Here is an 18,272-nt window from a genome sequence, read left to right on the forward strand (position 1 = left end):
TTATTCCTTGGCTCGGATCTACCTAGGATCTTAGATATCGTTCTTTAGACTCCACACGGCTGAAATAAGTTATCCCTTCCCCTCCATCCATCCTATCTACGATATACGATATATATTTGGAGATAGCCTGCAAGAAATGGTGAATATTTGACGAGCACTGATGCAGTGTGCCAGTAGTTCTGCCCAAGCCACAACCTATAGGTATTTGCTATCTAGAAGGACTTCGAAATATATACCATCCATCCCCGGGCAGGTTTCGGGCAACCACGGATAATATAATTTTTTTTACGATGTTGTGCTTTGATGAGCATCACCGAGGTGATTGCTGGGACAATTACCTAATCACTCTCCAAATCTTGAAAACACACGGGAGAAGTCATTTGGCTTTGGCATTGAATCATGAATATTTTACTTTCTATCTCTAACACCACCTAGAGAAACCCTGCAAGACTCCCGCAACCATCACACCTCGTTCCTCGGGTATCGTTTTCAACGTGGCCCATGAATGCCACTGACAGCGCCAGAAAGCTGCCAACTAAGAACTTTTCGTCAAACACCTCGTCATTTAGAAGCTGATGTCCTCCTTCCGGTAGTGGTCGGACACAATACGGTAGAGGTATGACGGAGCATGACCACCCCTACAATAGAAAAGATATAATGGTTAGCCACACATGTATAGGTTAGATCGAGGCAAATCATAGGAAACTTACAAGTTGGTGATGTAAAGGTCAACCAGCTCGGCCGGGACGTAGTCATAGATTGGGTTCTGGACGTCAATTTGGTCGACGAGATCGCCGTCCTCATAGGGGAGGACCTTGCTGGCGTCGCCGTATTCGATGAGAGAGTCGAAATCGAAGGGATAGACCGGGCTCAGTTTGTAAACACCGCTCACAACAACCACGGGAGTTTGGTGAACCTTGGCAGCGCGAGCAATGACCCGAGTGCCAGCAGCAGCAACGAGACCACCGTTCGCGAGGACGGAGTGTGTGCCCAAGATGACCTTGTTGACACGAGACATCAGAGCAAAGACGGCAGAGTCTGGGATGAGAATGACAGTGATGCCGAGGGCAATCAGAGGCTTCTGGAATGCCTCGGTGCTCAGGTTCTCGTCATCGTCGAGGGGGTTGCCGCTGACAGTGGCGTGGGTAGCTTCATGGTTGTTGGGGAAGGATTCGGCGTGAATGACGGTGAACTTGCGCTTAGTAGCGGCCTTGACAAGGAACTTTTGCACCGTCGTGGATGAGGTATGTGTGAGGATGATCTCATTGGAATGAATGTGCTCCAATGCATAGGACGCAATCTGATCGTCGACCTGACCCAGTTCATCAATGATCTCACCGATACCTTCCAACACTTCGGCCTTGACATCTTTTCCGGGACCGTGGCCGGGCATCCGTCCATTTGGAGATTGTGTCCCCGGGGTGCTTATAGGTGAGAATTCTGCTTCGGGGTGGGAGAGGAGGCTGAACATGGAGTGAAGGGTAGGGCGAGATGATGAGCGCTCTGCGCCCTCTGCACGGAGAGAAAGCATATCTCTATCCAAGGGAAGTGATGGGGACGGATCTAATAAAAAATTAGTGACCTATCATAGAGTATGAGTCACGGAGATCGAAAGACTGACCGTCGAAAGCCCGGGGAGTTTGAGGCTGAGACTCTGATCCAGCTTCACTCAGAGCAAACTCAGCTTCATGGTCGTCTTCTGCCTCATCACGAATGAGTCCGAGCACTCGTCGCACAACGTTGCCCACCACCATCTCACGCGGCTGGGCCGCGACGAGCCTCCTTCCCACGGTCTGTACTCGCTCAATGAGCTTCAGCGGGTCGGATGTCTTGCACACCGAGACAACATGGCGAAGCAAGTAGGCGGTTGCCGTAGCGCATGATCGCGAATGGCGGATTTGTCGTCGTTTGAGCAATCTGAATAGGGAAGCCACTATATTAGTAACGGAGTCGTCTACCGCAGCGCGGCTTTAAGTGGAAACACGGAGGAATGCGCACGAAATGAGATTCTCAATAGAGGTCTCGACCGGGTGAGTCTTGAGGGATTTGAGGAAAGACCCCAAGCCCGGCGTCAGGGCAAGCGACGTCGACGGCATAAGGAAGTGGGATGTCTGATATGGTATCGCAGAACAGTCTGTAGGGAGATTAGCTTGGTTCTAAGCTGGAGGCGGTTCAGTTTCAAAAGTATGAAAGGGGACTTACTCTTTGTAAGATCTTGGAGAAGAAGAGAAGAGAGAAAGAAGAAACTGGAGCAGGTGGTCGACCGAGAGATTAGTGAGGATAAAGTGGGCGACAAAGCAATCGATTTTCTGCCGTTCGCCGGCTGTCCGCTTCCCCACACTTTGGGCCCTCGTCACGGCCCTGCTTCCTTCTCCTTTTCGCGCCCGTGACGTTGTTCTCTTTACTCCTTCAATCCGATCTCCCTCGTCCTATTTAGTCCCTTGCAGCCGGCTTCTGCTTCTGCGGCAACTATTCGGTCTGGAGTTGAGCGCGGAAATACTTCCGAGGCACGGGTGAGACTGGCGCATTGAGGTCCGTTGAAACGAGTCGTGAACCCAGCTTACACCTCCCTACGATGCCCCTCTCTTTCCGTTGAGACCTTCCACGACCCTACGAGTCACTTCCCCGATGGACCGCCCCAAGTAATTTGGACGATTCGCTCACGACCAAACCCTGTATTATAGATCTCCAGCGCCCCTGTCTCCCGTGGGCCTCCTTGGAAGATGAACTCGCTGAACATCCTCTCCTCGCGAGTCATCGGGCAGTCTTCCAGCTCTCCGCGTCCACGATCGCAATCCCAGAGCGAGAAACGGCGCGCGGCGGCGCCGGGTGACTTTGACTTTGGCAAGCACCGGTCCCACAGCGAGGATAACTTCCGGTCAAGCGCCAGCCCCGAACAGAGTTACGACCACCCGGCTCCGTACGTGGAGGACGAAGGCTACGAGGACACGCATTATTCATTTGACGAGAAGACGACTTTGCTCCATGGTGTTCAGAAAGATGGTGTTCTTGCAACGAAGAGCACTTGGCGGCTCATCACCAAACGGATTTTCGACGCGATAGCCGAAACGATCCAATTCATTCTATCTACGCTCGCTGCCCCCGGTATTTTCGTTGCCCAGTGCTTTCAAAATAGCGACGGGCACTATTCGCTTCTTGCCCCAGTTAGGAAGATCTGGAGAACGTCTGCCGATACAAGGACCCGGCCGGATAAGGGGCCTCCTCGGGTAGAAACGCGGCGAAGAAGTGGCTCCACTCGCAAGCCCAGACCGCAAGCATCTCGTGAATCTATTCATTCCAATACGTCTGAATCAGAGACCGACCGCGGACCCGTTAACGGTCTCACCCGCGGTAAGACTCGATCAAGCAAGAACCAAGCCCAGGACCCCGACACAAACCAGGACGACAATACACCGCGCCGGTCTATACGAATTAAGCTGCATAACGAGGAAACTTTGAAAAAGCAAAGGCAACAACGACGGACCCAGAGTGCGGATCTGGGGCAACCGATGCCTGAGGGTGTGACTCGAGTCCAGGGCGCCGTTAATTTGGATAGCCTGAAGTCTCCTACTTCTCCATCTGTTCATCGCATTACAAAATACCCCCACTCTCCAGCTCCTCCACGTCCGCTTCTCCCGCAGCGACTGCCTTCATATACGGCCGCGCCGCGCAATGCCAAGCTTCCGCAGAAAACCCTTGTGCTCGATCTCGATGAGACGCTCATCCACTCGCTCGCCAAGGGCGGTCGCATGTCCAGCGGGCACATGGTCGAGGTGAAACTCTCCATGCCCGTGAGCACCGCTCTGACGCCCGGAGGGCCGCAGACTACGTTAGGTCCGCAGCATCCAATTCTGTACTATGTCCACAAGCGGCCACACTGTGATGACTTCTTGCGAAAGATTTCCAAGTGGTATAAACTTGTGATCTTTACCGCATCCGTACAGGAATACGCCGACCCTGTGATCGACTGGCTCGAGCAGGAACGCAAGTACTTCCAGGCACGCTATTACAGACAGCACTGCACGTTTCGAAACGGCGCGTATATCAAAGATCTGAGCTCTGTTGAACCGGACCTTAGCAAGGTTATGATTTTGGACAACAGCCCGATGAGCTATCTTTTCCACGAGGGTGTGTAGCATGCATCAGCTACTCTCTGTCCATTCAGCTACTAACGTTCTTTCCTAGACAACGCTATTCCCATCGAAGGCTGGATCAATGACCCCACGGATAATGGTCTGTTACATTTAGTACCCATGCTGGAAGCTTTGCAGTATGTCACCGACGTTAGGGCCCTGTTGGCACTTCGTCGCGGTGAGACGGAGACATAGTCGCTGCCGGTCTTTTAATCGCAACCTTGTAACTATGGATGCACATTGTAGGTGTAAAGGGAGTTTTTTTATGATTTTTGCTTGTGTTCCTCTATAAGCGAAGCCACGTTCGATTCACAACAAAGACGATCGATTAAGGAATAATACGTTGGTTGCACGGACTGGAGGACATACGGACGAGGAATGAAGCTATATCATCGAAGCGCAGTTTATTCATAATGGCACGAGGTGTCTTGTTTATTGGAGATGAAATGCATTATACATACTTTGCATCGAGTCTATATTTGCTGTGGATTTCAAGTATTAATGAAGTGTTTTTTGTGATCATGTCCCGGCTCAGCATGCGTTTCTTAAGACTGACACGTGTATTTGGACTGCACCACCCCGCCCTTCGCCTCGGTCCAGTCTTGCTATGATTCGTCACTAGTGCAATTTAATAATTGGTATGAAGTAGCAAGACCAAGCCGTGTCTGAAAAACAGGTCTATTAGGCCCCCCCCCCCCCCCCCCCCTTCGCTAATCCTGTGTGGTATGCATGTGATTGCCAACTTTCACGCCAGCGACCCAGCCCCACCCGAGTAGTTGATCCTTCCATGGAGTGTTTGACCTTGAATTTGCTAAAACAGATTCTTCGTGATCTCCTACAGTGAGTTCGGGCAGTCTTACTCTAGCTTTCGGGTTGTAAATAGTTTAGGTTCCTACTTCTACAATAGGCTGCTATACTTCCCACCAGTGGTATAGACACGGAACAAGGTTTTCTTGATTTCTATAGAAGGACAGCCTCCCCCTTGAATTATCACCATGAGAAGGCTTATATGCATAGTTGAGACCAAAAGGTCGTTGGTTGGGTCCTGATTTCAAATCAAGTTTTATAGATGGAGGCAAAGTAGAATACCACTGCCATATAACTCCTAACATCTTTCAAAAGGTTGATCGATAAGTCCAACCAAGGTTAACTAGCATCTACTTTGCTCATACAGATCGCCTTATAATGTATAGAACCCCTGCTCTACCATGTTGCAGTTTTGTTCACTGAATATAACTTTGGGAGCCTAGGCCCTGTCGTATAAGTGGCTAATCACAATCGGCGCGAGTCTGGGTATACTGCACGAATGATTATGTCTGCGGCGAGCATTTAAGGACACTCAGTCATTCAGAATATGTACATGGTCCAATCAGGGCCATCGGATTCTGCCGATGCAAGACATGACCAAAATCCTAGATCTCACTTGCGTTCAATTGCGTATTATACAGTAGGTGCTAAGCATCGATGTAGATTCTGGGCACACACATCGCCGACGGCCTTCCGGCGGCTCTCGGTATCTCTAGCCCCACGCCCCGGAAACACGTCGAATAACAAGCAGCTCTACTTTGGATGATTCTTTGAACCCTGTCAGCGCATCGCGTGGAGTGGTAGGTTATAAATGGCAAGCGATGGGTGACGTAAGTCTACATAGCATCTTGGCTTAAAGGGTGTATTTGTGTGGACAAATACTCTCCTAGCCGCATAACTAGGTCCTTGGTGCTGAGCCGAGCTAATAACATCATCCTTATGGAGTTACAAGAGACTAAACATCCTGAAGAGCATAGTGAGCCTGCTGCTGTAGCTGAACCTGGTGCCCAGATCACTAGTCAGAGTACAAGTTCCCAAGACTAACAGTTCTCCACCGACCAGGACCTCGTGGACTTATCAAATTGGAAATTTTTCACGGTTCTGGCTTCAGTCTGTTCAGCCAGCTTCCTTGGCGGCTATGTGAGCTTTGTCCCTCATGGGCATATACCAGGAACAGCGAGGGTAGTCACTGACTACTGATAGGATGGGACGTGTGTTGGAACCCTTTCGCCGATTATTACCGATGAATCCAATGCTTTAAATGATGTGAGCTGGTATGGTATTGCATAGTAAGTCATCCTTAATATACGTTCCGTCCGTTTGACTCCTTCCAGCCTTTGATCTGATATGTTGTCAACCAACTAGCTCTCTGGCCTCCTGTGCCACTTGTCCTTAGCTATAGCAAGCTTTATGCATTCTATTCGACGAGCACCATCTTTGTAATTTCCCTCGTGACGTTTGTCATAGGATCTATTCTGTGTGCCACGGCACAATCCTCAATGACTTTCATTATCGGTCGAACAGTTGCCGGTCTCGGTAATGCTGGCATCCTTTCTGGATGTAATATGTGAGTCTGCGTTATCTATGGTGCAATTGAGCTACCAAAAGCTTACAGCTCTATATTAGAACCTTGGTTCGAATTACGCCTTTGCATCGCCACCCCTTCTATGAAGGTCTCGTTGGAGGTGTTGAGTACATCGCACTCGCCACTGCTCCCTTGATTGCAGGGGCCATCGCTGCTTATTCGTCCTGGCGCATCTGTTTTTATATCAGTATTCCACTGGGCGTGGTACCGATCTTCACCGTTCTGGCTTGCCTGCGACTTCTCAAGACTGAGGATCAATCCAATCAATCCAATACCCGCTCTACGTGGGGTAAATTGCGTCAATTAGACCTTGTTGGTATTGGCATTTCTGTACTATTGACAATTTGTCTCGTTCTAGCCCTACAGTGTGGGGTGGTGATCGATATGCTTGGAGCAGTAAAGAAGTACTTCCTCTACTCGTGGTGACAGGGACTCTGTGTCTAGTGTTTGCACTTCAGCAATACTATATAGGAGACCAGGCGACGCTGCCACTTCGGCTGCTGCGATCACGTATCCTGCTTTTCAATGTCTTAGTGATCTTTTCCACTGCCGGGGCACTGTATCTTTTTACATATTATGTGAGCGATGCTACTCCCTGGAACCCTATACCGCATCTACGCCCAACTGACTCAATTTGCTTAGCTCCCGCTCTATTACCAAGCTTTGCGTGAAGTTGCCACTATGCAGTCCGGCCTGCTCGACCTTTCCCGCATCCTGGGGCTGGCGATTGCTATCGTTTTAGGTGGCATCCTCGTAACTAAGATCGGGTACTATCTCCCTTTCATGGTCACTGGGGGTGCTCTTATGTCCCTTGGTGCTGGTCTTACAGCAACTTTTACCCCATATACTCCTCTCTCCCATATCATCAGCTATCAGGCCCTATTCGGCCTTGGATGCGGCCTTCTTTTCCAGCAGCCCTATACGGCAATACATGCCTACTTCCCGGCCCCCGACATAACCCCGGTCATCGTTATTTTAACCTTCGCGCAATTTCTGGGTGCCGTTGTGACGCTGTCTATCTCGCAAAATGTGTTTCTAAATCAGCTTTCTCGAGGGCTCGCAACTGTGGTGCCAGGTCTAGATGTGACCAGTATATTACAGTCCGGAGCAACAAACCTCAAGGACCAGGTTCCTGCTCGTAAGTTGGAACTCGCGTTGGAAGCATACAATACGGCTTTGGTGCATGTATTCTGGGTTGGCCTGGGTGCAGCATGTGTTTCAATCGTCACGGGGCTGGGGTGCGGGTGGCTGACTGTTAATGGAGGATCGAATAATGTAGGGGAAGACAGCAGCAAGGTGAAGAGCAAGAAAAGTAGAGAAAGGTAATAAATACCTTTCAACCTGCAACAGCATGCTCCTTGGCTATATCGAGAAGCTGTAGAGAGAAAGCCGAAAGTGAATATTTGGGAGCGTTCGAAATTCTAAGCCGAGGGGGATATTTCTATGTTTCTGCCCCCTTCCTTGATAATCTTCTACATAGACCCTTGACACCTCATCACGGTGCATTCCGCCTAAAGAGCCTAGCTAGAGGGATAAAATTGTCTCAAAGCAGATTGTCTTTTACTGAGATTTGGCGCGCCCACTGCTCGAGTCTCTAGATCTCAGGGCCGCGGTTTGTGGACAAATTAACGCGGCAAGGGAAATCGCAATAGATTAGTACACTAAGGCATCACATTGTAGATATGTCAGATCATGTATTTATGTTGGAGTTGCAAAAGAAATCAACACGTTTGCACAGAACATGAATGGTTTTTGCCACGCGCGCCAGGCGGGAGCTTAAGAAAAGTGGCTGTAGAATTTGATGGTATCTCAAGGGCGAACGCAAATCGGGATTTAGGCTGTTCGGGTCAATGAGGCATCAAGACCTTGCATCATCAGAGCCAGGCATGATGCCAATTTTCAGTCAAGTTGGAGAATTTGGTTCACGGAGAAGAGACGCGAGACCTAGTTATTGATTGACATTGTAGCCCCTGCTTTGAAGGCGAATTGCACAGTTAATGCCTGAACGAAGCAATTGTACGATGGAATTGATAGTCTGGTTTCTCGTTTTCTTTTGTTCTCGGCCCTAGAAACAAAGACTGGAGATACCCCTTTCACATGCCATTGATCTTCTTGTTCTCCAATTTTTCTGATCCTTTTTCAATTGTTGAGTTCGGGAACTAGATCCACACCTCCATTCGGACTAGTTGCTCCATATGTCAGGGAGCTCTCCGCGGTGGATTCTTTCCTCTTTTAATAACGAGATTCTCAACGAAACCCCCTGTCCGACTTTCCCCGTTGTCTGAAATTTTCCATCTAGGGATTTTTTGCCCCTTTCATTCAAAATTTGCCACCTAATGGCTGTGGTTGGAGTGATAAGATTGAAGCTTATGTAGACAACGCCTGAGTGTTCTGAAAGTACAGAGTAGTGAGCTACATGTCGCTGCAAATAATGAAATAATAATAGCATGATCAGCAAAAACGACCAACCAACTAACTTCATCTAGAAATCTAGAAAAAGGGGAAGGGAAAATTCCAACGCTACTGAGGCGTTATCCATCAAAGCTAGTGATTAGGCTCAAACTTAGAGAGATACTGGGACCAATCGGAGGGCGAGAAAAGAAATTAAATTTAGCGCCAAGTTTAGAAAATTAAATGTTCTCCACGCAGAATCCCGTGAAACTCAACGATTTTCAACGGTTCTGTTGGACAACTAAGCGAGTCTTTGGAACGCGTCTCGGAAGTGATCAAAGCTACCTATCACATTGGTGCATTCTTTGACTCCATCCATGGATTTGCTGCGCCACAGTCTGGAAAGGGGCAGGAGATGGCTTCGTATAGGGCTCCATGATTAGGGTAATTCAGGAACCAATCATTGGACCATGCGTTTATCGTAGATAATTTTTTCTTTGACAAGGGGGCGAGGTTTCCTCTTGTATTTAATTTTGTTGATTCAAGTCGATTGTGTTTGAAGCAACAATATACGCAAAGATGGCATCGTCAACAATTCAGACGGTCGAGCCGGTGACCTACCGCTTGAAGGCCGAAGCTAAGGTGAGTTTCGACGCTTTGGAGCAGGTCAATTGCAATTGCGCTGACCTTGTAAAGCCCGAGGAGATCACCTATGGATTCTTGAGAAGCAAGATCCCTGCTCATTGCTTTGAGCGCTCTGCGATCAGGTCCCTCGCCTACCTTGTCCGCGACCTCATCTACGCTTCTGTGCTCGTCTATGCAGCGCTTCATATCGATCTCTTGCCGACTTCCACACAGCGGGCCTGTGCCTGGATTGCCTATACCTTCGTCCAGGGCTGCGTTGGCGTTGGAATCTGGATTCTCGGCCACGAGTGTGGACATGGCGCTTTCTCCGCGTACCCTATGCTGAACGACGTTGTTGGTTGGGCTACTCACTCCCTGCTCATGGTGCCATACTTCTCGTGGAAGATCACCCATGCGAGACACCACCGTTATCACTGCCACATCGAGAAGGACACTGTCTTCGTTCCTCCCATCGATGAGGAGCGTGAGAGCAAGGTGCCTACCATGATCGAGAAGGTCAAGGAGCTGTTCGAGGAGACTCCTTTGTACAACGCCGTTGCGCTTCTGAGCCACCAGATCTTTGGATGGCAGTTCTACCTGATGTTCAATGTCAGCGCTGGAAGCAAGAGTCTGCCCGAGAAGGCAAACAGCCCCAAGCCGCTTCGTAACAGCCACTTTGACCCTCTCGGTTCTCTCTTCACCGATTCTCAGGCACACCTGATTGCAATCACTGATATTGGCCTTCTGATTGTTGGCAGCACTCTCTACTACCTGGCTACCCAGATGGGAGCTTGGAAGATTGCTCTGCTCTACGTTGTGCCTTATTTCTGGGTCCACCACTGGCTTGGTAAGAAACCCCATAACCGTAATCTTGTGATTTAACGTCTAACATGTTATATTAGTTGCCATCACCTATCTGCACCACACTCACCCCGAGGTGCCCCACTACGATGCGGATGCGTGGACCTTCGTCAAGGGTGCCCTCTCCACTGTTGACCGTCGCTTCGGCTTCATCGGTCGTCATTTCTTCCACGAGATTATCGACTACCACGTTGTTCACCACCTGTTCCCCAAGATTCCCTTCTACCACGCCGAGGAGGCCACCAACGCGATTGTCCCTTACCTCGGAGACCAGTACCACCTCGACGAGGGACTTTTCATCAAGTCGTTGGTTGACACCTTCACTACTTGCAAGGTTGTCTCCGATGTCAACTCGGACGGTGTTCTCCACTGGAAGCTCCCCGAGAATGGATCCAAGAAGCAAAACTAGACTTTGTGACCCGTGTATATTGAGAGAGCGTTGATGTGCTCTGATCAAAAGCTTTGTTGTTTATTAGAAGTTTAGACATAGACTCTAGATGCGAAAGAATAGATTTGGATCTACTCGAATATCTTGAAGACCGTTCCATTTGACAAAGCAGCTTGGACGGGGCGGGGCTGGCAGTATGATTGAAGATGTCGCTAACACGCTCATGATGTCTCTAAGGGATCATTCACAAGAAGTTGAGTATTAGCAACCAGGATTTCGACTTTTCTGGCCACACCCCAACTTATTTTGAAACCACTCGCACCAGCGCCGTAACAGTGGATAAGAGGAATGCCGTGGTTCATAAATTCCCTTTCTAGGCGCAAACCGCCTCGTCGCATAGGGCGACGAGCGATATAGACTTGACGAATGTCGAACCCATGAGTATTGTCGGTGGCAGTGTCTTCCCGGTCGATGAGCTCAGGGCAAATACCTGCAACTCGTTTAAGAATTGTTTCGGTGTCAGTGTCAGATATTTCCTCGGACCTGCTTTGGTTAGTGGTGTAGATATTCCTAGAGGTATCAGATTTTGGGATCAGCAGAGCAGGGCAACTGACCAATTGTTAGGCTCCTTTGTCCCCCCAATAACTGTGCCTCCACCCAGAGGTCGGGGAATGATCACTGTGGATGAGCCATCTGCCCAATGGTGACTGATCGTCTTGTCGCACTGATTGGACACAATGATGAACTGACCACGAGATGGAAAAGAGTTGGGATCATTCAATCCACGGCCTGTCGCATTGATGATAGCTCGGACGTCATTTCCATCACTTCCTATACTTTCTTGTTGGAAGATGGAGACGGCTTCGTCCATGGATGCTACATTTGCCCGAACGAACCCGACACCCTGCTCTTCAGCCTGCTTCCGGCACCACTGCAAGTATACAGGAGAGTTCAAGACCCAGCTGCGATAGGTAACGCCCAATTTGATCGACTCATGGTCAGAAGGATATTCCTCCGACTTTAGGATCCGAAAATCGGGCCAGTCAATGTAGCCATTCTCCTTGGCTAGGAACGAATCCGCATCAGCAGAGTCAAAGTATTCAATCGCCGGAACGATTTTGACGCCGGATTCTGGATTTTCCTTTGCCAGTCTCTCAAGTTCGCTGTAAGTGTCTCGCATAAGTTGTTGTTCGAGCTGCTCTACTGGCGTTTTTGCGGGGGAGGGCCGGAAGTGGGCCCCAGCCCATGGGGAGGCATAGTCGATATGAGAATCGCCAGGAAGATCTCGAGCGACAACTGTGACTTTATAGCCCGATCGAGAGAGCTGTACGGCACAGCTGAGGCCTAAGACACCGGCGCTGGAGAAATATGGCTATTGTTTAGTTTGTGTTGAGAGAAAAATTCGGTCTTTGCGCTCACCCAACGATGATGACTTGGCCCTGATTCATGGTAATGATACGATCGGCAATGGAATCTCACGGATTATGAGGTTTCCAGGGAGATCATGGGGCAACGAGGGCAAATAGTCCGTTTATATTGTCGAGAAGTCTCGCTGGTGATGCAGGTGACTCATTCGGCATTTCTCCGCGACCGGGCTATTTCCCTGCATTTCGGTGAACCGATATCGATATGATGCTTGGCTTTGTCCTATAGCGTCGGACCCTCTAGGATACAGCTAATATTCGATCTTTCTGTATAAGCGAGCCATTGTTGAAAGATGGCATGGATGCCTGAAAGAACCAGAGTGGAACGGGAGCCTCAGGTTTCTGATTCCTAGTGGAAACTTCCAAGTAAACCAAGCCTTTGCCCTTCGTTTGTCTTGACTAAACGACTGAACAAACGAGAACAGAGCCCATATTCTTGTCCCGAACCTCACCAATTGACATAGCCTGGATTATTTTCGCTGAATGCGGAAGCTCATTCCGCAAAAAGTTTGATGCCTCGCGTTCTCGACGCTCATCCAAGGGATGACGATCCTAACCTGCCCGGTGAACCCGAACCACGAGAAAAGCGTGTGAGATTGTTACTTGATTGAGTCGTTCCGATTCAAGGGATACTTGCTTCATAAGATCTTGATCCCTTGACGCGCCAAAAGCCCCGCATTAATGACAGTTGCCGTAAGGTGGAGTATCAGAAGGAAGAAGGGGACCGAAGGGGCCTCATACAATGACATCAGATCCAGACATCACTCGTCCCTCAATATTTAGTTATATCAGGCCCGACTTTCTTGAGACCCATAATTCAGGAATATCGAGATTTCGTGATCTTGCGGATCCATGTCGATCAAACATATACAATCACTTCAAAAATATGTTTCCTGGGAGGTGTACGCGTTCTATACCCACAGGCCAAGATCTAGGGGAAGGAGGGTCGAAAATGATTGTCGATTGTCTGTTGATCGCAGGTACCCTCTCCCTTTATTTGATGCCAGCTATTTGACAGTTCGACATTCGAGCAACTGCCATCGTTCTTCTTCTGAGTTCGACTGATAACCAGTCAATATGTCGTCCGAGAAAAGCGTCATTGTGGTTGATTTTGAAGGGGATCACCCTCAAGACTGGCCACAGTCTCGAAAATGGCTTATCATGGTCACTGTGGCTATTCCATTATTCTTGATGCCTCTTTCTTCAACCATAACGACGCCTGCAGAAGAGGCTATTGCAGCCGAATTCAATGTCACATCCTCTGTCACCGGACCGCTAGCACTGTCCTTGTTCCTTTTGATGTACTGCCTTGGACCTATTCTTCTTGGTCCTCTTAGTGAACTCTATGGACGATTGCCAGTATTACAGGCAGGGAATTTGTTCTACTTTGCCTTCAACCTTGCTGCAGGTTTCTCAAATAGCATGCCGCAGCTCCTGGTATTCCGATTGTTGAGCGGAACAGGTGCTAGTGCCTCATTAGCAGTAGGTGCCCTTTCTTTGAAGCGAAGCACTTAATACTAACCTTGCTCCAGGTTGGAGCGAGTATGATTGGGGATGTTTTCCGAAAGGAAGAGCGAGGCCTCCCCGTGGCTCTGGTCAGCATGGGCCCCGTTCTAGGATCATGTTTGGGACCTATAGTTGGAGGCTTCATTGCCGACTATTCCACCTGGCATTGGGCTTTCTATGCAACATCCATCGCATCAGGAGCATTCCTATTCCTATGTGCCATTATGGCACGAGAGAGTTACGCTCCAGTTCTCCTTCAGTGCAAGAAACAGAAGGGAATGAAGGAACATGCACGGGAAAAAGACGCAGCCGAATCAGTATGGAAGACTACATATGAGAAAGAGAATGAGACTCTTGGTCAGCGCTATCGACGAACGCTCCTTCGATCCTTATACTTCCTCTGCACTCAACCCATCGTGCAAGCCCTGGCTTGCTATTATGGATACCTGTATGGGATTGTGTACCTGCTTCTTTCCAGCTTCTCCAATCTATGGAAAGACCAATACCATATGAAGCTCAGCATAGGCACACTCAACTATATTGCTCCCTGCATTGGCTATATATTCGGAGCAGCTGTTTGTGCCTTCCTTACCGATCGGGTCTATCGATACCAAGTGGCAAAGAACAATGGCGTCGGCAAGCCTGAATTCCGCCTACCGATGATGGTTCCAGCATCCTTGCTTGTACCGATCGGCCTTTTGTGGTTCGGATGGAGCGCGGAGTACAAGTCAAACTGGATCATCCCTGATCTTGGTATTGCTCTGCCACTCATGGGCGCTACCATCGTTTTCCAGTGTGTCAGTGCCTACCTCTTGGATACTTTCCCGGTCTATGCCGCTAGCGCAAATGGTGCGGTATATATTTTGCGGGGATTGACAGGATTCGGGTTTCCCCTGTTCAGTCCAGAGATGTACTCGGCGTTGGGATATGGATGGGGAAACAGCATTTTGGCATTGCTAGCACTGGTTGTCGGATGCCCTATTCCATTTATCCTGTGGAAGTATGGTGAAAAGTTCCGAGCGAGGAGCAGCTATGCAGACCAGGCGAAGTAGGCAAAGGACGTACTTCCGATGTGGAAAAAAGCTTCCTGTTCTGCTTAATCTGGGAATAGGTGGGGTAGCAACACAATGGTTCTTTAGTAATCTTGATACCATGGAACTAGACACTCTTTGAAGTCTTATTTCACATATCCGGAGCTCCCTGGCGCGAAGTGATTAGCCCAGGTCGCGTATATTATCACCCTTTCCACAGATAACCCTACTGAAAGATGACGATTGTGTTCAATAAAAGGAAGGCATAGCCGGGACGGGAAATTGCAGATGAACCAGGCATAACACGTTCTTCATAAAAAGCAAACATGAATCTGCCTTGATCGTCAAGTGACAGCTGACGCTCGGCTCCCGTCGCCTGGGTCAAAACGCAGGGGCGAAGCATCAACCAGCCAACCATCGCACGGCGGTCTGTAAGCCATGGAATTGGGGTGGGGAAGAAGCAAATCACAGACCTCGGAGAAATCAAGTCACGCGATTTGAGAGCGGCAAGCTGAGCCTCACCCCGATTATTGGTGATAAGGAGTGCCCCGAATGATGCGGCCTCCTGCCTCTAGCCATCCGACAACGCGAGTGCGGCCACTACGATGGCAACAACCAACTCGCAAAAGCCCTTTTATGAGTTAAGAAACAAGCTACATCTGCAATTTCTACTGAAATTTGAGCGACGGAAAGATGATCAACATAGATTTGCGCCGATAGGAACATCGAGGGAGGTGCTGCAACCAGATGTCTTGCGCTCTCTTTTCGGGAGTTTGGATTGGTCTCCTCCTATAGAGAGTGATCTAAGTGAAGATGATTTCACTGAAAGAATCGATGAACAAGGACTGCACGATTTTCTTGCCATTTTGCTTTTCAGCAGCTGCGCTGTTAAGGACGTGCATACATTTACTACGGAGCTTTTGGTCACAGACATATTCAGGAGCAGCATCTTCACTCTACCTACCACAAATGGGAAGCTCAAGTTATTGTTCGAGGAGAAAGTCACGCGTGACAAGTTTCTTGCAAACCAAGCCATATTTTGCCCGGTCGTTATTCATCAAGGAAAAGAACAGCGCGTCGAAGACCCGGGACGACGGCGACTCCCTTATCTAGAGGAAAAATGGCTAGCACAGGGAGGTTATGGGACTGTTTACAAAGTCAAGGTTGCAACGAGACATTTCTACGATGATCGTAACGGAACAGCTAATCCGGCGCCCTTGGAGGTCGCAAGGAAGGACTACGTCATTAGCAGTCAATTTCCCGCTGCAAGTAAGGAACACGCTGTCCTCGAGAAGATTCTCGCCTCTGACAGATCATGCGAGAATATTGTCGAGAACTTTGGGAGTCTTGCAATTGGCCCCGACAAGTACAGCCTCTTCATGCCTCTTGCGATTTGTGACCTGAAGGCATACATGATGGACTATCATGATATCAAGCCCAGCACTACCAAGGAGAAGGCTGCAATCATCCTTTCTGCTTGGGGATTAGCTCGGGGACTAAACTTCCTACACCATGAGATGAAGACACCACAAGGGGATGACTTGGTCTGTTATCACATGGACCTAAAGCCGAGCAACATCCTGATATTTCAGGGCGACGACGACAGGAAGATTTGGAAGATAAGTGACTTTGGCATGGCTCGGGTTAAATTGAAAAAGAAAGGCGAAAATATTGAGAAGGAGAGAGATTTTAATAGTTGGTTCGTTAAGCGCTCGAAACCTGGGCCTGAGCCGACTCCAACACCTACTTTGGCTTTGCATGGGGAGGGCACATACTTAGCACCTGAATCTATGGCTTCAATCTCATCAATGAAAACAGGAAGCGATGTCTGGTCCCTTGGATGCGTGATCAGCGTTCTGTTTGTCTACTTGGAGATGGGAGCCGAGGGTGTGACCAGATACTCGGAGGCACGGTCGAATCACGCCAAAGCAGATGGGGTTGATCGCTTTTTCCTTCGTGATAAAGGATTTGGACCTTTCAAGTCACACCCTGTCGTCAAGAATTGGCATGAACGACTAATTCTGTCTGGCAAGCAGCGAAGCTCTGAAGAAGGGAAAGCTTTGAAAGACGTGTTGCATTTTCTCGAGAAAGACGTGTTTCGAGATCAATCTAGGCGATGTGGCGTCGGGAAAGTCGGAAACATACTGCAAGAAACGTATAACATTTATTCGAACCTAGAAGATGTCGACTCATCGAGGCACGACCAGGACCCGACGATAAAGCAAAGAATACTTGGCCGATTTCTGAAGCGTAGAGCGATTCCTGAAGATGGAGGACACATCCGCAGATGGACGCTCAAAACGGCGCATCCTTTCAAGAATTGTGAAATCTCTAGTGACGGGTCTCTCGTTGTATTCTGGACTGACACTGAGTTGACGCTTTTTACTTCGCTATCGGTCTCGAGTGGAGATGGTGAAGCACATCCACAAGCTGAGTGGTCTTTGGAAAACGAAGATTCGAACTGGTTTTGGAAGAACGTTCGATTGACAAACCGTTTTTTACTGGCTTCTACTTCGGGGGGTACCTTTCGAGTAAGCGAAATCCGACTTTTCATCCTTTCAACTTCCCTAGCTAACACAATACGGTTCGAAGTGTTATGTGTTTGATTTGAAAAGGGGCACATCAGTAGATGCCAGCTTTTCCCATCTGAAGTGCTACACACCATCACTACCGGAGATAGTGGACCTTGCTATTTCATCTGATAGCAAACTGATGGCATGTATCTTGCACGGCAGAGAGGAAGCACCACACCGAGCGCTACTGTACATTGCACCTGTGGCTGCTCCTGGTGAATATACGCAAATGGAGGAGCTCAATTGGCCAGCAACAGATATTGTTGAGTTATCTTTCCCGACGAACAAGGATATTTACCTTATTATCCGCCCAAGAATCAATATTCACAGTCAAGAGGAAAAAGCGACTCTCGTTCATATATGTCTTACATCCAAGAGACTAGAATCGGTCATATTTAGCTCACAGGTGAGTAAAGATACTGTAGAATACCGTGGAGCCCCCAGGAGTGCTTAAGACTGACATTTCTATGATGAAGGGATTTGGTGGCGGCGCCGATGTTGGCCTTTTCACCACTTTCGCGCCCACCTATCTACACCCTAGTATATGTGCAGTTGTAACGAAAGAAAGGCGCCTATACATACAAGGCCTAGAGGAAGCAAATCATGCCGCCGCTATGCAGGCAGACATCAAGAGTTATCGTATACTCAAGTTGATGACAGGTTGGGATAAGGGGAAGATGTTCGCTATTGGAAGACATGTGGCAAGCCATAACATGATTCTGCTAGAGGTACAGTTGCCCACATCAGGAACTAGTGGTGTGTCGATAAGAGAACTGGCCCAATTCACCGGCCTTTCCTACAATGATCAGTTCACCGAGAGGCTGGGCTATATACAAGGAGAAAAATACGTGCTGCTTGCAGCCTTGATGAGTGCCAACCAGCGGGCTATTTACAAAGTACAGATTGACTGACTTGTGTGCGCGATATGATGAATCTTATGTTCATGGAC

At 48.9% G+C, this 18,272-nt stretch overlaps 7 protein-coding genes across 7 annotated transcripts; 5 read left to right on the top strand and 2 right to left on the bottom strand.

Annotated features, from left to right (window-relative positions):
- Positions 1–565: 565 nt before the first annotated feature.
- On the bottom strand, positions 566–2,096 carry N7496_006343 (translation initiation factor eIF2B subunit beta; the record flags this gene model as incomplete). Its single annotated transcript, XM_056699272.1, has 4 exons — positions 566–638; positions 711–1,563; positions 1,622–1,917; positions 1,999–2,096. 4 exons carry the CDS (start codon positions 2,094–2,096, stop codon positions 566–568), a joined length of 1,320 nt encoding a protein of 439 aa, XP_056554685.1.
- A 627-nt stretch (positions 2,097–2,723) lies between these two features.
- Positions 2,724–4,328, top strand: nemA (Nem1-Spo7 phosphatase catalytic subunit NEM1; the record flags this gene model as incomplete). Its single annotated transcript, XM_056699273.1, has 2 exons — positions 2,724–4,128; positions 4,186–4,328. 2 exons carry the CDS (start codon positions 2,724–2,726, stop codon positions 4,326–4,328), a joined length of 1,548 nt encoding a protein of 515 aa, XP_056554686.1.
- Positions 4,329–5,987: 1,659 nt separating this feature from the next.
- On the top strand, positions 5,988–7,851 carry N7496_006345 (uncharacterized protein; the record flags this gene model as incomplete). The annotated part of the gene is made up of 6 exons (XM_056699274.1): positions 5,988–6,080; positions 6,144–6,229; positions 6,343–6,507; positions 6,567–6,841; positions 6,892–7,103; positions 7,168–7,851. Coding segments are annotated over 6 exons (1,515 nt in total), but the record flags the coding sequence as incomplete, so codon positions are not given.
- Positions 7,852–9,495: 1,644 nt separating this feature from the next.
- Positions 9,496–10,810, top strand: N7496_006346 (oleate delta-12 desaturase; the record flags this gene model as incomplete). Its single annotated transcript, XM_056699275.1, has 3 exons — positions 9,496–9,558; positions 9,613–10,387; positions 10,443–10,810. 3 exons carry the CDS (start codon positions 9,496–9,498, stop codon positions 10,808–10,810), a joined length of 1,206 nt encoding a protein of 401 aa, XP_056554688.1.
- A 200-nt stretch (positions 10,811–11,010) lies between these two features.
- Positions 11,011–12,237, bottom strand: N7496_006347 (FAD-dependent oxidoreductase; the record flags this gene model as incomplete). Its single annotated transcript, XM_056699276.1, has 3 exons — positions 11,011–11,332; positions 11,404–12,161; positions 12,214–12,237. The coding sequence occupies 3 exons, from the start codon at positions 12,235–12,237 to the stop codon at positions 11,011–11,013; spliced, it is 1,104 nt and encodes a 367-aa protein (XP_056554689.1).
- A 1,053-nt stretch (positions 12,238–13,290) lies between these two features.
- N7496_006348 (MFS transporter) lies at positions 13,291–14,771 on the top strand (the record flags this gene model as incomplete). The annotated part of the gene is made up of 2 exons (XM_056699277.1): positions 13,291–13,695; positions 13,746–14,771. The coding sequence occupies 2 exons, from the start codon at positions 13,291–13,293 to the stop codon at positions 14,769–14,771; spliced, it is 1,431 nt and encodes a 476-aa protein (XP_056554690.1).
- A 584-nt stretch (positions 14,772–15,355) lies between these two features.
- N7496_006349 (uncharacterized protein) lies at positions 15,356–18,234 on the top strand (the record flags this gene model as incomplete). Its single annotated transcript, XM_056699278.1, has 3 exons — positions 15,356–17,281; positions 17,343–17,729; positions 17,800–18,234. The coding sequence occupies 3 exons, from the start codon at positions 15,356–15,358 to the stop codon at positions 18,232–18,234; spliced, it is 2,748 nt and encodes a 915-aa protein (XP_056554691.1).
- Positions 18,235–18,272: the final 38 nt, after the last annotated feature.

The sequence above is a fragment of the Penicillium cataractarum genome, assembly GCF_028827025.1.
Source record: "Penicillium cataractarum strain IBT 29864 chromosome Unknown utg000005l, whole genome shotgun sequence".
NCBI classification, from domain to species: domain Eukaryota; kingdom Fungi; phylum Ascomycota; class Eurotiomycetes; order Eurotiales; family Aspergillaceae; genus Penicillium; species Penicillium cataractarum.